The sequence below is a fragment of the Saccoglossus kowalevskii genome, chromosome 22, assembly GCF_978046115.1.
Source record: "Saccoglossus kowalevskii chromosome 22, keSacKowa6.1, whole genome shotgun sequence".
In the NCBI taxonomy this organism is placed as follows: Eukaryota; Metazoa; Hemichordata; class Enteropneusta; family Harrimaniidae; genus Saccoglossus; species Saccoglossus kowalevskii.
Window position 1 is genome coordinate 16,848,631 of NC_140662.1, and position 18,687 is coordinate 16,867,317.

The 18,687-nt window shown below is 36.3% G+C and overlaps 1 protein-coding gene across 1 annotated transcript; it reads left to right on the forward strand.

Moving 5' to 3' along the window:
* The first annotated feature begins 968 nt into the window (after positions 1-968).
* Positions 969-18,572, forward strand: LOC146729063 (uncharacterized). Its single transcript, XM_085495788.1, has 6 exons — positions 969-1,323; positions 12,416-12,562; positions 17,372-17,482; positions 17,652-17,909; positions 18,008-18,134; positions 18,338-18,572. Exons 1-6 carry the CDS (start codon positions 969-971, stop codon positions 18,570-18,572), a joined length of 1,233 nt encoding a protein of 410 aa, XP_085351914.1.
* The last annotated feature ends 115 nt before the right edge of the window (positions 18,573-18,687 follow it).

An 18,687-nucleotide genomic window follows, 5' to 3' on the forward strand; every position in this document is an offset into this window, starting at 1 on the left:
AAATTCATGATACTGAGAATATTATAGTGCCACTTATTGAAAGGTTTTTGGGTTGGTGTTTTGGGTTGTAGACAAAATATCATGGTTGCCGCGAAGTTTTAGGCACCTGTTAGTCAAATTACACGTTTGTTTTTAATCTGTGTAAGATACCACACGTAGTAGAAAGCGATAGATTAAGTAGCGCCTGGTCTGCATGAGTCGTCTAAAATCACGATAGAGTACAATTTCTTTGTGTATTTCTAGTTGACCGTCGGAAACTTAGACACACATGTTTGGTGTTATTGACAACGGCGATTTATTAGTACTTCGTCTGGTGCTGTCTTTTCGTTGGTTACACTTTATGGGTATTGTAAATTATTCGCACTGAATAGTTTTTATGACTAGTATTGTTTTTTTAATGGTCAAACTATTCATGATTTTTATAAAGTTATCATTAGTGGATGGCGTATCATGTGCATATCATTGATATTCTGATATTGTACTGACTATTGAACTATGTATATTAACGCATTTTTTGTAGTTTATCTGTGTACTGACGATTTATTTAGTTGCTCAGTTACGAGAAATTATGTAGGTTTTCATCTTTGTGTATGTACTTTATCTAGGGTTAGGGTCTTTCATAGCTCTATTGACAATACTTATTATTTGTATTTTTTATTGCAGTTAATCGTTCGTCATATGGAATAAAGTTACAGCATCAAGGTTGGGGCTTTGTTTCATCACTGAGGAAGGAATTGGAATCACCCGCCAGTTGACAAATATGGACAGCTAATTTATTAATTATTCAAGTAGGTAACCTCTGATCATGTCTCACATGATCAAAGGCCAAAGGTGCATATGTGCATATTCATAGTGGGCTTAACAGGTATCGTATAGCAAGCGGAGAAACAGACGGGGGAAGCTGGGCCATCGCATCAACAGTTCCCAGCGTGATTGCAGAAGTCACACCATTGTATGTTTGATCCACCATGCATCCCATGCGCTGTGTGACGTTGTTACTAGTAATATTATCACTAATCAACGAAAGCGAAACTATAATTTTTGGTCGCCGCCGTCGACGTCGTTCACCAACACCTTGCAGTCCAAGTGATTGTGTCGTCAGCGATTGGTCGTCATGGGGAGCGTGCTCCATTCCGTGTGGGACGACTGGTACACAAAACAGTACCAGAACTGTGATAACCCCCGACAGTTGTGGTGGCTCTTGTACAGAATCACTTTCTAGATCCCAATCGTGTAACAACCCCGGATGTCACGGTCACGGTACTCCTCTGTCATCGAGTTGTAGTTGTGAGGATGAGTGGCACGGTACATGCTGCGAAAATCGTAAGTTGACGAGGTTATAATTCAGAGCTAATATGTAACAAGTATATCCTTTGGTGCTGCACAATTACGCAATAACTGAACATATGTTTAAATAGTTACATCATGACAAGTATCCAATAGTGCAAGCAAAGAGTGTATTGATTAAATTGAATATATCTCTCGATTGTTGACGTTTAACACACGCATTTGCCTATGATTGCCCTAAGAAACGCACACCCCATTTGTCATGGCATTGTGTAATTCAGTTATATGGATTTTATGTTCTGCTTGTAAGCATGGGAGTGGTTCGTACTGGACTGTCGACCTGACACATGACATTTGAGACTCCCAACAAATGTGTATGTGTAGCTTTGGGGTGGCAGAGTTCAAGTCAGATAAACCACCCTGTCTGTTGATTTTGTGGGGGGGGGGGGGGCGATAAAATGGACATTTGTCTTCATGTGCCTTGATTTTCAAAACAATTACATATAATTATATTATCAAGCAAATTAAATTGAATTGTCATTGGGAAGTGACGTCAATTTATATTTAAAGTTAATTAAATATCTGACCAAAAACTCAAACTTGGACTATTCTGTCAAATTAAACACATACTAAGTTGGTTTCCATTTCAAACAATGATTCAGTCTCATAATCTAGCGAAAAGTGGTAGAAATTAGTTTTAGCAATAATGTACCCAAGAGATAACATAACAATAAGCGTGTTGCCTTGTATGAGTAGCATAGTGGGTTTGATTCGCGGAGGCACCTGCTTACTCAGTAGTATAAATCAACTTACCGACTGCCCTGCCTTATAAACACGCGTTGTGAGGATATAAAGAGCACGTCCAAGTAACATTTAAATAAAACCATCAAACAAGACAACAGTACATTCAATGTACAGAGATGTTCTCCATATTTGAAATTAAATTGGAATAAGGAAAATCACAATTTATGTCGTTATTTCCATTCAAAGTAAACAACTACAAATACAAAATTACCCTCTCTACATCCATTTCAATTCTGTATTTTTTTTTTATTTTCATTCTTTAAAACAACCACATGCAATTTAATTTTAGAACCAACAATGATCTATTGTGAAAAATATAATTTTGAAATTACTTTGTACTTATTATGTTGTTCTTGTATTATCTTGACCATTCTCACTAAATTCATATAGAAAGATGTAATAAAATAACTGTCGTGAAGCACAATCTTACGTGGCGAATAAATGAATCATATTTGTACAACGTGGAAATGTTAAAACCCACTTTTCCTGGCCCGTTTTCCCCAGTTTCCTTCTTCGACTGCTTTTCACGGATATGACGTTGATTACTCTCCCACCACCTTGAATTTGCCATCTAAACACCGACTGTATTCGATGTAGTCATATTAACTCAATTATGATGAAAGCTCGGAATAAAAACAAAGATGCTGCGCATATCATCCAAGAATTGTTCGATACCCTTAGTGATAGTCTTGGTTTGTCCGATCACATAATCACATATCTTACCATTTGATGACATTATAGGGGCAGTGGAACTATTTAAAAAAAATATTTTTATTGTGCGGTATCAATCTAAAAATATCAATATTTATATCAATGACTAAATATCAATGACTAATACAGACAGTAATTTTATTTTATTGACATGGTCCTAACATGAGTTGTATGCAAAGGAGTCTCTTGAATGAAAACACGTGCATAGTGATCTGTTTAATCATATCCAATTTTTAACCCGAAATGAAATTGGCACATGTTCCTTATAAACGGGACAAAGAAACAAACAAGTATAAATTTAAGTATCAAAAATCTGACAGATTTGGTGATTTCTTGTAGATAAGTTCAATTCTCTATTTTTAGAAAATATTTTGCCACTTTTGTGAAAAATTATATTTTCAACTTGTTCTTGAAAACAACGGGTTTAATTGCTATGATACTTCGTATGTAGTTTTTTTTGGTAGAATTTTGGCGATTTGTTCATTTAATAATATCTTCAATACCTTATTTTAGATAAATATTTGTGTCACCTTTGATAAAAAATGAGATTTTCGACTTCTTTTTGAAGACTACAAACCCGATTGCTTTGATATTTTAAGTTTGTTTGAGGAAGTTAGTTGACATATTTCTGAATAGCCAGAACCAAACCACTTTTTTGTGTTTAAACGCATTTTGTTCTATGGCTGTGCGTAACTCGTTTTGACTGTCATAATGCAATTGTAGGACAGCGGAGTTCTCTTGACCGTCAGGTCTTTTGTTTTGCAGTAAAACACAAATCTTTTGAATAAAAACAAACACATGCATTGTGATCTGTTTAATCATATCCAATTTTTAACCCGAATTAAAATTGGTACATGTCCTTATAAGTGAGACAAAGAAACAATCAAGTATAAATCTACGTATCAAATGAACTTTAGATTGCTCTTATCAAACAATTGAGCATTAGATTTATGGTGAGAGATCACAATGCACAGCTTAACTAATGATTAATCACATTTAAACAACACGTAAGCAGTTCACCTGGGTTAAGGCTCCAAAGATCACAACATACTTTTCAAGGTTGTAACAAAGAAGGTTGCATATTTATTGTTGTGAATTTATTGCGAATGAAATCAGAATGTTCAGAACGTGTATCACAGAGTCGATCGAGAATGGAAAAAGTGCTTTTCGACTACTTCTTGAAAACCAGCAGCTCATTGCTTTGATACATGGTATGTAGGTGCCTTGGGTGGCTCTCTGTCGGATTTGGTGATTTCTTGTAGATAAGTTCAATTCTCTATTTTAAGAAAGTATTTTGCCATTTTTGTGAAAAATTATATTTTCAACTTCTTGAAAATTACGGGTTTAATTGCTATGATACTTAGTATCTAGTTTCTTTTGGTAGAATTTTGGCGATTTGTTCATTTAATTATATCTTCAATACCTTCGTTCAGACAAATATTTGTGTCACCTTTGATAAAAAATGAGATTTTCGACTTCTTTTTGAAGACTACAAACCCGATTGCTTTGATATTTTAAGTTTGTTTGAGGAATTTAGTTGACATATTTCTCAATAGCCAGAACCAAACCACTTTTTTGTGTTTAAACGCATTTTCTTCTATGGCTGTGCGTATCTTGTTTTGACTGCCATAATGCTATTGTAGGACAGCGGAGTTCTCTTGACTGTCAGGTCTCTTGTTTTGTAGTAAAACATAATTTTTTGAATAAAAACAAACACATGCATTGTGATCTGTTTAATCATATCCAGTTTTTACAATCGTTTTCACTAAACATTGGACAATCAGATTGTGGTAAATGTTGATACATCAGAGCAAGTACCTAATGAAATTGCCACTGATTTTATCACTACTAATCAAAACATTATAACTGTAGCCTAAACATTTTTGATACAATGTATACCTGTCTGAGTCCAAGGCGCCATTCTCTCTTTTATTGTTTGCGCAAGACATTTCGTTTTTTTAGCATGAACAGTGTGAATTCTGACCAGCATTGCTAATTTACAATGATCTTTGGACAATGGCTGAATATCTTTTCAAGCTACATTTTACTTATTACACGGAGGACAGAATTGTTCCCATCTATGTTAAAGAAGACGAGTTTATGTGCATGTCATATCAACATTTTGTTGAATATCCATGCGAACAGATTGCTTTTTTAAGGCGAATGCAGGCTATTCGTCTGCAAATCATCAAGGAAATACAAGTGAATATATATTGTTTTAATACTGGTACAAGTTGACTTCCATTTCAGTTCGTATTGACCAGTTTTTGGCGGAAAGCAAATCACACTTTCTCTATCAAAAATTTGACATGCCCTGGGCGTGATGTGACCAATGGCGTCTGCTATAGCAAACTCAGTAAATCTATAAGAAAATTCCTGGTTTCCCCCCAAATACGATTTTATAGACCGAACACATTGTTCACAGATTATACTGCGGACTGTATGGTGGTTGAAAAATTAGGTGCATTCCTTGCTGTTGTAATAAATGTACCAAATTAGGTTCGACAATCCTGGCGGAATGAAAACCACAATTATCCTTGATTACACAATATCCCGGTGCCAAACAACGATTTCCAACATGGTCTTCTACATTGACTGCTTCAAAGAAAAAGTTCATCATTTCTATAGCATTGGAAGGTCCAACAATGATATCAGATTGTTCGACACCAAATATACTTGTAAGCAGGTTTATTGTGTAATTAATATTAGACGCAAACCGCTGTATTTCTGACGCCGGTGTACCAATTTCTGCATGCCCGTAACACCAGTTTCCAGTAGACTAAAAATATATACGAATGACAGACGCCTCGTCAAACCAGTGCAGCTGTTCTGGTCTAAAATCAGAAATGTTATCGATAAAATCAAGCATTTGTTGTTCGTTAATGTCAGTCGTTGACTTTGCAGCAATTACAAGGTCGTAGGAAGCAAAAAATACAAGTATTTGGTCTGGCCATCCATCGAGGGCCGTAGGTCCGAGGCGTATGTTGACGTGGGCCTAAGGACCACGTCTGCTAGGGGGATCCGTGGTGGCACACATTATCTTGGCGTAACTTTGACCGAATTTCACGCCGATAAATACTAGGCTGTCGCCGTTTATAAAATTCAATATGCTGTAAAATATTGCCAGTCAAGCATGTTCTGTTACCACGTTTTCGTCCGTGCTTCCCAGCTGAAACATCACTGCTAGTAATAAGTTTAGTGCATATATTATTCGCAGTACTTTTTGACACCCTAGTTTGTTGTGCAAAACTGCAAATTGACAATTTTCTGTCGTACACTAAATTGTGTGTCGAATTATGAGACTGCATTTTTTCACCAAATTACATGTACTCCTGACTTTCCCGCGTTATATGCTCTGGGTGTCTGGACACACTACTGGGACACGCACAAACGTAACATTTTATGTAAATGAGTTGAGTACAGACAGTTATACATTGTATCAAACATGTTTAGGCTACAGTTATGATGTTTTGAATAGTAGTGATAAAATCACTGGCAATTTCATTAGGTACTTGCTCTGATGTATCAACATTTACCACAATCTGATTGTCCAATGTTTAGTGAAAACGATTGTAACCCGAAATAAAATTGATACATGTTCCTTATAAACGAGACAAAGAAACAATCAAGTATAAATCTAGGTATAAAATAAACTTTAGATTGCTCTTATCAAACAATTGAGCATTAGATTTATGGTGAGATATCACAATGCACAGCTTAACTACTAATTAATCACATTTAAACAGCACGTAAGCAATTCGCCTGGGTTAAGGCGCCGAAGGTCACAACATACTTTTCAAGCTTGTAACAAAAAAGGTTGCATATTTATTGTTGTGAATATATTGCGAATGAAATCAGAATGTTCAGAACGTGTATCACAGAGTCGATTGAGAGTGGAAAAAGTTGCTTTTCGACTACTTCTTGAAAACCAGCAGCTCATTGCTTTGATACATGGAATGTAGGTGCCTTGGGTTGTCCTCTGTCAGATTTGGTGATTTCTTGTAGATAAGTTCAATTCTCTATTTTTAGAAAGTATTTTGTCATTTTTGTGAAAAATTATATTTTCAACTTCTTCTTGAAAATTACGGTTTAATTGCTATGATACTTAGTATCTAGTTTCTTTTGGTAGAATTTGGCGATTTGTTCATTTAATAATATCTTCAATACCTTATTTCAGACACATATTTGTGTCACCTTTGATAAAAAATGAGATTTTCGACTTCTTTTTGAAGACTACAAACCCGATTGCTTTGATATTTTAGGTTTGTTTGAGGAATTTAGTTGACATATTTCTCAATAGCCAGAACCAAATTACTTATTTTGTGTTTAAACGCATTTTGTTCTATGGCTGTGCGTTTCTAGTTTTGGCTGTCATTGTAGGACAGCAGAATTCTCTTGACTGTCAGGTCTTTTGTTTTGTAGTAAAACACAAATCTTTTGAATAAAAACAAACACGTGCATTGTGGTTCATTTAATCATATCCAATTTTTAACGCGAATTAAAATTGGTACATGTTCCTTATAAATGAGACAAAGAAACAATCAAGTATAAATCTAGGTATAAAATAAACTTTAGATTGCTCTTATCAAACAATTGAGCATTAGATTTATGGTGAGATATCACAATGCACGGTTTAACTACTAATTAATCACATTTAAACATCACGTAAGCAGTTCACCTAGGTTAAGGCTCCAAAGGTCACAACATACTTTTCAAGCTTGTAACAAAGAAGGTTGCATATTTATTGTTGTGAATATATTGCGAATGAAATCAAAATGTTCAGAACGTGTACCACAGAGTCAATCGAGTGTAAAATGCACTTTTCGACTACATTTGATAACCAGCTGCTCAATTGCTTTGATACATGGTTTGTAGTTGCCCTTGGGTGGAACTCAGATTTGGTCATTTTTTGTAGAATTTAGCAAATATTTTGTAATTTTTATGAAAAATGCAATTTCGACTCATTGAAAACTACTAGCTCAATAGCTATGATACTTTGTATGCAGTTACTTTTGATAAATTTTGTCAGCTTTTTTTTCTTTTAGTGACGGTATCTGCAATTTATTTTTGACATTTCTCACTTAGGGTAAAAAAAATGATATTTTAGAATTCTTCTTGAATTTGAGGTTGGTTTGAGAAAGTTAAGTTGACACATTCTCAACAATAAGAGCCAAACTACCTGTTGTTGTTAAAGGCACATTGTTCTATGGCTGTACATTCATTGTTTTGGCTGCCATAATGTTCTTGTAGGACAGAAGGAATATTCTATCCATCAGGTCGCTTGTTTTGTAGTAAAACACAAATATTGTGAATTAAAAAAAAAAAACACGTGCATTGTGATCCATTTAATCAACTCAAATTTTTAACCCGCAATACAATTGGTACATGTTCCTTATAAACGAGACAAAGAAACAATCAAGTATAAATCTAGGTATAAAATAAACTTTAGATTGCTCTTATCAAATAATTGAGCATTAGATTTATGGTGAGATATCACAATGCACAGCTTAACTACTAATTAATCACATTTAAACAGCACGTAAGCAGTTCACCTGGGTTAAGGCTCTGAAGGTCACAATGTGCTTTTCAAGGCTGTTACAAGGAAGGTGCCATATTTATTGTTGTGAATTTTATTGCAAATTTGAAAATCAGAGTGTTCAGAACGTGTATCACAGAGTCAATCGAGTGTAAAAATGCACTTTTCGACTACTATTTGATAACCAGCAGTTCAATTGTTTTGATACATGATATGTAGGTTCTTGGATGCACGTCTGTCAGATTTGCTCATTTTGTGTAGATAAGTTGAGTTCCTTAACTTTAGAAAATATTTTGCAATTTTTATGAAAAATGCTATTTTCTACATAAGCAGAGTCGATCGGGTATATGTATTAGAAGCCAGTTCAATATTAAATTAGCGTATCAAATGCTATATATATATATAAGACATATTTATCATTATAAGTTTATTACGAAGATACCTCAAAGTATGCACGCAGGCAGTACAGCGGCAGTATCGACCGACTGCCAGTGAAGGTCGATGCGACAGCGTACTGTTTGAGTGCATACTTTGAGGTATCTTCGTAATAGCCTTATTATTATACATCTTTTCCTTCCAAGGATACATCATGGGGAATGCCAAAATCTAAAAAGTTTAGAACAAAATCAGCTAACTTCTTTGTATGGAGTCCGGTCAAACCCTGGTGGCTGCCATGTTTGTTATTTTATCAAAGGACGCTTACGCGGTATTTCACGGGGTATTTTCCTCCTATCATATTAGAAAATGCGAATTCCAAATATGGAATGATTACGCGCGTAAGCGTTCTCTAATAATAAAAACAAACATGCCACCAGGGTTTGACCGGACTCCACTGAAAGATGTTCGCTGATTTTGTTCTAAACTTTTTGGATTTCGGCATTCCCATAGTGTATCCTTGGAAGAAAAAGATGTATAATAATAAGGTTATTACGAGAATACCCCAAAGTATGCACTCAAACAGTACGGCACGCATTGAAGCTGTGCGTTGGTCGATATCCCAGCTGTACTGTACTGTCTTCGTGCATACTTTAAGGTATTATTGTAATAACCTTATATTATTTTATACCAGTATATTGATGATGTTAATCTATCGATTTGATTGGTCCAAACAAAAAAAATTGCATATGCAAATAATTGTATATTTGCTAATGCACATTTGCGCTAAACAAAGTGGCCCTGGAACATGAATCTACTACAGGTTTAATGCGGAAATACATAAAACCGGTAGTATTTGATTTTTAGGGAAATTAGAGGTTGAATTTTGGAAACATGTTGGAATAATTATCAAATTAAAAACATCTGAAAAATGATATACTCATACATAATATTGCTTTTTGTTAATGGCGAGCGTCGGTCTTTGGGTGATAGTCGTTCGCCAAACAAACCTAAACGAACGCCAGAACGTCTTATCCTCAGTGTTGGGACTTTGAATTGCGAACCTCCAACAAAGAAAACACGATCTTTAAGTTTAACTGGTGACCAACTAGATGAGATTGAGGGATTGAAGAATGACAAAATGAAAAATTGTACAAGGCACAAGCAACAATGATTGCCACCAATGACAACCGGTGCCCCGTAGCTGCGTTCGAATTCTAGCTGACAAAATTGCACCCGGGTAAGTGCCATCTGTTTCAAAGACCACGGGATAACGCATAATTGGACGACGATATATGGTATTGTACTTCTCCGCTGGGAGTAATTAAATTAGGGGAGATAATGAGGTAATTTCGAAAGCTGCAAATTTGTCCCGAGTGTACACTAACCACTGTATGAAAGCGACGGCGTACAGTTCTCCATTCGGGCAGAGTTGAAACAAGCATACCATGTACGTGTCACAAAAACGATGCGAGCATCCGATCTTGTACCAACAAACTTACCTCAGAACAACGACATAACTTGTCTGGCATACTATCTCAAAACCTTGGTTATACCAAAGATGTATCCAGCTCAGATGGTGGGCCTGAGGTCAGGAAGGTCACCTTTTGTTATGCAACTAAATCGAGATCGCACGATTATGTGCACAGTTGTTGAATGTGTGCGTGTGATTAACTGATCAAAACAGAGAAAGCTGGTACAAGTACTACTAATACCAATTATTATTGTCAAAAATGGTAATATATTGCTAGAAAACTCCCAGTGAGGAACGTGCTCGTCTATTGTATCATAACCTTCGACCGGAGCACGTGACGTCATTGACACGTCTGTTTCGTAAATCAAGGTAAATGCAAAGCAACACAACAACTAAAAAAATGTAGTATTAATCAATATATCCTTCATTTATGTGTGGAGATAGTGGATGATCGGTATTACCGCTAGTTGGAAATGTTGTCATGCACCTCGTCCATCTGCGCGTATGTTCTATTGAGTGCGTTTTGGTCATTACAACAAAAACAAAATCAGAATCAAACAAATCATCAAACAAAGGCGCCGACCACGCGCGCTGGAAATAAATAGAACACGTTGCGACAGTCTCACCAGCCCCGTTCAAACACGCACTATAATTATGCTGCCATTGGCAGCGTTTGTTTTGTCATGTCTCACAACTGAAAGTCCAAGCTGACTTTGTTTTGGCTGTAATAAATCAATGCCTAGAAAACATTATATTGATGCCGCTAAACTGTGATTGATGCCGCAAACATACTTCCGATGCTGCAAGATTCATAATCGATGCCGCAACGACTCTAAGTTGTAATTCATTCGAAGGCGTTAAAATAACAATTGATGCCGACAAATATCTTGCATACAGTTTGGGCATGTAATTAGAGTCGCGTTCAGGCTTACGTGAGTAGACTTATGCAGCACGCATCCTGCTCATTGGTCAAGCAATCAATAATCAGACAACAACTAGTCATACGACTGGTTGATTAATAGGCAGTACATTGAACGTAGCGCATTAACCGACAGTCATATCAAAACACTTACGTGCGTGCTCGACCAACAAAACCAGGACAGATATGGGACAAGGAATTAAACTTTAACAGCCGTTACTATTTTAGTTTGAAACACAATTGAATGTTTAAACGACATTTAAGACGTACTACATAAATAAGCATTGCCTTGTTTTCTAATAATTACGACTCTCCGTTTCGATGTAAATCTTATTAAACATATTTTGAACTGGTCCCGACAATTATTATCAGATACGAGGAAAATATTAGCATCCCTGAAATAGTATACTTCTAAATGTTAATATCGAGAACAGAAATGTTGTCAACCATGAGTGAGCTGTGTGGTTGATATATTTCGATACCTTTAAACAAGGCAGGTGTTTGTTTAGCGAAAACTGTCATAAAACGCTTAAACATTCTTCTCGTCAGAGCCACTAAACACACTAATCTGTGTATTTTACACATTTAAATCGGTCAAAATGTTTGGCCGTCATATTTGATTATTCAAATGCTTAATTTTACTTAATTACTTAATTTATTTAAATTTAATTATATCACTTGACACGCAATCTGGTGTGTATCATATATGTCAAACATAACTTCTCAAAAACACATCCAAATTGGACATGTGCTTTGATGGCCATATTGTATTTTTATGTTGCACTTGTGCATGCTGGTGGGCGATAATCCTGTGTATTAAGCTGCCATGGTACATTGGTGACGTAACATCTATTTTCTGATCAAGAAGTGTGTCACAGTAGTTCTCCTAGGCTGTTGGTTAAAATTATGCTCATTGCTGTGCTTACCGCAAACAGTTGTAGGACCCTAGTTATTTTCATAGTGAGAGTCATATATTACAAGAAACACACATGAATGTGGTGATACATGTTTATTTTAATTCAATTAAGTATTGGATAACAGAAACAAAATTGTCAAAATTAATCGGTGTCAATCAAAAGATCACATTGCGGGTTTCATGGTCAGTGTAATTCGGCAACTGTTCTGAAAAGTTATTTTGTATGAAATCACCTGTTTAGTATGTTTAAGAATAATGACTAAAATGAACATTAAACTCGTGGTTTGTCGAAATAATTTCATTTTTAATTTTTTAAAAGAAATAATATCTAAACATATTCACAAATTGCGATATTACATTCGATAAAAATGTAACTGTTGTTGTTACTTACAGCTTGTACAGCTATTGCTAACTGTCAGCAGTTACAGTGTACGTCATCAACGAATCAAGCATGTCATCGATGTAATTATGACAGAGGTGGAGATATTATTGCATATCAATTGCTAGATTACGGTGGATATCCAAACAGAATATGTGAACGTAAGTTCTTTTCTTACTATTATAGTGTTACAATGATACACCAAAAAGTATGCGGTATTTTCGAGCTGATTCAGTTTTTCCACTCAGGCATTTGATTTGATAATCTTTAATATAATTTTCAAGAGACATATCTTGAGCGCCCGTGATGTGTCTGGCGTCAGCAGGCACACAAGTGATAATAAAATAAATAAGACAACATATGAAAATTTGTGCTTACAACTGGTTTTTAATCCGTGTCGAAAACGTGCACAGAATGGTCGTTTTGTGCACGTTATCGACACGGCTTATCAGCTACCTCAAGTGCCAAATCCATGAAATAAACAACCAATGTCAATAGAGTAGCCTAGGTGTTAAAAATGGATTAAGTACTGGCAAACCAACTTCTGCATAGGTATGTTTCTAAACGCTTGCTTTTTAGCTGATTTAGTCATCATTTTTGAACTCAGAAGCCCGCAAAACCTGATATTACATGTGAGAACGAAACAAATCCGTCGAGATTTCACGTTTTCCCGTAAAAGGGATGCTGGCTGTTCCCTCTCTGGACTCCCTCCCCGCGTATACTAGTACTGGTACTACCATGGATTAGTACCTTCCATGGTACTACCAACTCTAACCATGTCCCCATTTGGTGACGCATGTCAACTATAAATGGGCATCAATACTCATTTCGCCCAATATTTCGCTTTTATAACATTTTATAACATTTTATAACATATCACTTAATTTCCGACCGGAAACACGACCATGTTTTTATCCCTTTTTTTTCTCACTCGCTTATTAAAAAACACTGACCGCTTGTTCAAACACTGAACACTGGCACATGAGTTGTCGAAATGGTTGTTTTAGTGCTAAAGTTATTATTTAATTTCGAACGACACTTCCAAACCATCATACTTTGTTTCGTTCGCGAACGTACAGCGGGACTGTGTTCCGTTTGAATCCAGGGCTGCTATATCGTTTCAACAACATGATTATCGAGACAATTACGTGATACAGGCAATGCTAACTCCTTAGGGCAGAGAGCAGATACATCAGGAACATATTGATGCCACGGCCATGTATTTAAAATGCGAGTATGCAGACGGGCGATATTTCTGGGTTCGCGCGCTCGAAAAAATAAGCGAAAATTATTCAACAGGCGGTTGCAAAAGCGATTAAAAATGATAATCGAAAAGCAGAAGCGAGCAGGAGGTTGGGTGAAATAAGTGCTGTACATTCAGGTCCTTTGTAAAAATACGATCGGCCAAGATCTATATAATTCTGAGGCACGCTAGAGACAGACAAAATGCAGTTTTAAATATTGACACCGTTCGTATTTTTTAAATGAGTCAAAAAATAAATAAATTGTATGCTGCTTAAGCGATGATGGATCGAAACAGACTCGTTTTGCAAGTTTTATCGGCTACGTTCTGCTGAAGATATAAGACTTCACTTTCGGAGTTATTACCGAAGATAATGTACAACAGCAAAAAACAACAACATTTGGTTATGTGAAATAGAGTAGCATTCATGTAGGTTCAATCAGTACTGTTGTATCGCCTATTTCGTCAACCGAACGTTACTACCCGTACCTGCTCGTCGATTATTATTGCAAATGTCATTTTTTTTCCAGAATCAATTGGGTGTAAGTACGTTATTTTAGAATGATTTTCATTTGGTTTCACCAAAGACAATTGTCTTTGGTTTCACGTGATAGTTAATCTGATTTATCATATATCATTACAAACACGAAGTCCTCGGCATGGGTCAGAGTACTAGTATACCCCAGACCACTCGTTTTGATGAATGGTCTGGGTCACGTGGGTCGGGGTGTGGCTTGTGGGTAAGAATAGAAAATGAATTTCGGTGAGGTTGTGATTATTTGGATTTTTGAGAACGGATTTTTACTATTGAAATGAAATTATCACGTCTAGGGGTGAATTGTTAATAGGTGAAGTGATGTTAAAAACATAAGTAGTTCATCTTCTTGCGTACACTGCAACAACAAAGGTTTATTTTCTAACGCAGATCTCCAGTCAAGAGGGTGGCGTTTGGACGTAACCCCGGAGTTAAACCATAGACAATATAGTAGGAAGGACAAGCAACTCCAGCGATTCTATTGTAGCAGGGTAGGCTGGAAAAAAGTTAAGCTGATTTAAACTAACCGTTAACATAAACTAAATATTTATTTCCATTTCTCGTTAAGGTAGAGATGCCTGACAGGTGTTTTAATTAGTTAATTAGGCAATCAAGATGACCTCCCTTGTCTACAAAACTATATACAACCAAAACAAAGTCAGCTTGGACATTCAGTTGTGAGACATGACAAAATAAACGGTGCCAGTGATAGATTTCGCGAATAAAAGAACAAAATAAACCTAATCAAAGGAGCCGACCACGCGCGTTCGAAATATATAGAACTGACGAGAAATTTCGCCTGCATCTTTCACTCACGCAAACGCACACACATGCTATTTCCGTATATTGAATACGATCGCAACGGAAGGGACTAGTTTAAATCATCTTTGTATTAACACAACTTGAAAGCAACAGTCTCACACTGAATATATGTTTATAAATTATCAAACTAAACAATCAATGAAGCGGACTGCGTAATTTCGTTGATGAGAGTCGCCTACGGTATTCCATCGGTATTCTAAATGGCCGTTGCTGATCACGAGTCCCCGTGTGTAGATGATTTACTCGATGTTTTTTTTTTTCGGATTTTGATGACGGTGGAAATGATAGTGAAGAAGATCCAAACGCAGTAGACACAGCAATTCATGTTAACAACTCTGTGTGTGTGATTCAGAGCCCGGGCATCAACATCGAAAATAGCGAAGATTTGCGTTTTCTTGATCGTCACGTAAAAGAAACCCTTTGAAACGCTAACAAAAAACCGAAAATAGTGAAAATAAAATAATAAAGACAATCGTGCCTCATTTATTCACAAGTATTCGAGTTATTTTGTTGAAATTATTAATAAAAACAGGGTATAACGTAGGTAGACGTGCATTCAGGCTGAAAGACTGGACGTGTAGTCAAGATGGCGACAGACGTGAAAACGGAAAACGGAATGAAACTCTATTAAAGAAATGCGAGACAGACAACAACAAAAAACAAGTGTAGTCAGTGAAAATAACAAAATTTGACGATTCATGCATCATGAAAACAATAATATTCGTGTATTTTGTCGAATACGGGGTACAAACTTACACATGCATTCCGTTTGAAAGAGTGTGAATAAGTAGTCAAGATGACGACAGACATGAAAACGGACGGATTGAAAGTTAATTTCAAAATAAGTGCAAGACAGAGAACAACAAAAACCGAGCACAGTCGGTGGAAAATAACATAATAAGAAGATTCATGCATCATGAAAACTAAAATATTCGAGTATTTTGTCGAAAACGGGGTACAACCTTAGACATGACATCCGGTTGAAAGAGTGTGAGCTATTGTCAAGATGATGACAGACGAGAGAACATACGGATTCAAAGTCTGTTTGAAAAAAAAATGCGTGGCAGAGAAAAATAAAAAACGAGCATAGTCGGTAAACAATAACATAATAAGATTCATGCACCATGAAAACAAAATATCCAAATATTTTGTCGAAAATGGGGTACAGACTGAATATAACATGTACAGAAACATTACTGCCGTCTGAAACTAACTTTAAATTTTATTCAATTAATTAGTGACATCGCATGGAAGTAAATATGAAGTCATGGTTTACTTGCTCATCATAATATTCCAGCCCTGCTTACGTTGGGCATACGGCGTTTGACATTGGTGTTACTATACTACTATACTGTCTATGGTTAAACAGGGCCCAAATTGATAGGGAGTAAAACACGGAAGTGGAAGAGCTGTCCATGCATTGACCAATCACACAAGAGCTCACAAACACCAACGAAATATTTGTTGTTGTACTTAACAAAGGGGTTTGGCACTAAAAACAATGGAACGTTTATAGGCTTAACGTTGGATTTAGATCGTGTTATAATCCAAATCCCCTACTAAGACTTGTAAGCACCAATTTTCATATGAAGTTGATAAACGGGTATTTCAGTTCCTACAAATCTGAAAAAAAAAACTATCCAGTTGGGCAACATTAAGCCATCCGCTCATAAAATTCGTCCGAATTCGTCGTTTTTGTATGGAAAATACCTAATTACACGAAGTACATAGAGCACTTTCTCGGAGTATTCGCAACCGAAACCGTCATCCAGCTGTAAGACATGCGCTAATTGGCTCCCGAGTTTTCAAGATGGCTGCCTATATACTAAATATCGGTAAATAAATCGCATTTATTTTCTTATCACTTGTACGCCAGCTGACTGTGTGTGATTCCGATTCTATTGCATCGATTTGCCAGTTTACAATATAAAACATCGCATATATAGTATATAACAGGTAATGCAGTTAGTCTATTCAATGTACTTGCATATACCTCATTAACGAGATTGTCATGGAGACCTCGTTGATAATGAGAGAACCACGATACTTACTTTTGTATTGCAAATAATGCATCAAATAGTTCTCAATGGTCAACCATCTCCACGTTCACTTTTCCAATTACTATGCAGGCACGGTACGTGGAACCGTGGATGTGAAACATATGGGAAAAGTTCCTTTTGTACCTCCACACTTAAACCTAACTCTAGGCCTCACCACGCCCCCAATTCATTCTTATATGCCCCCTTTAGATAACTTAGGAGAGACGCCGGCGTGTAGGGAGAGAGTTGGTGTTAGAGTTAGGGGGGTACAAAAGGAACTCTTTCCTAAATATGAATATGGTATATTGACCGTGTGCATGTACATTTGCAGAGAGATGCTCCTGGCGTCCAGATAGTAAGTTTTGTTATCCTGGTAAATGTACGACAACGCCCTCTACGTGTACATGTGCACCGTACTTCAGTGGAAATAACTGTCTGCAAAGTAGGTGTATATAGTTTATCACTGGTTATTATTAATGAACGAATTATAAATCTTTGGCCGAATATTTTTCATCATGGTTATCTGAAGTGTTTAAATATTTGACATTGTGAATTTCAATACCAATATTAAATTTAGAGTAATAAAATAAACTTGTATCTTTATGTTTCAGTGAATACACCTCCCGTCATGCTATACTGTTTAGGAACACTGATTCAGACGAAAGGTGACAACAGAGCAGACGCCGACTGTGACGATCACGTGATGGCACCTACAACTGTTTACACAAATATTCAACCAGATCGTATCAAGGTTGAGTGGCAAAACAGTTACACAGGTCCTAACGCCACTGATTGGCCACAGCAGTATTATGTGGAAGATTTCAAAGTTGGCGTCATTTCAGCATCCTATGATTGGTGGGTTATCAGAGGTAAGCGTTGCAGAAAAGTTTTGTTTTATTATGTTTATCGAGTTATCTGTAATGTTCGTGAATTTATACTCTATATCTCCGGTGTTTTGTTTATTAAGATGGAGGTAATGTCAAAACTGGAACAGTCACATGCTCTATTGAATACAATAAAGACAATCCAAATCAAGCTTTGCAAGATTGTGACTTAACAGATGATATTGATTTAGATTTTCAACACGGGGACAGGTACGTACTGCAAAAAGAGTTATTAGATTTGCTATGATAACTCGTGTTCTTCAATGTTGCATCTTCTAATCCCTTGCATTCATCGATTTTAGCGCACATATTAATTCGTTTTACCAAACAATCAGCTGTGTTTAAGATCAAAGTGTTTTTTTTGTGTGTGTGAAATATTCATGATAAAATCTCCACGGTTTGCTTTCTGGTAGGTTTTACTTCAGTACAATGGCCCGCAATGGTGGATACATTACTATAAGAAATTATGATGGAACTTCCGGTTACACGATTAATCCAAAGAATTATTACAGTGGAGTTGATGTAGCACACACCGCAGACTTTACACTGGACTATCAGCCTCCAGCACATTGCAAAGTTACCGGAAGCTGCTCTGATAATATGCTCGATATTGGCCAAGCCATAACTAAAATCGTAAGTCGATTCTGAAAATGTATGTTCAAATAACACTTGAAATTTTCTGTCCTTTTGTGTTATATGTCGATGTCATCCAGCTGATTTCTGTGTTCACCATGAAATATGACACTTTCATCAAATCTTGAAA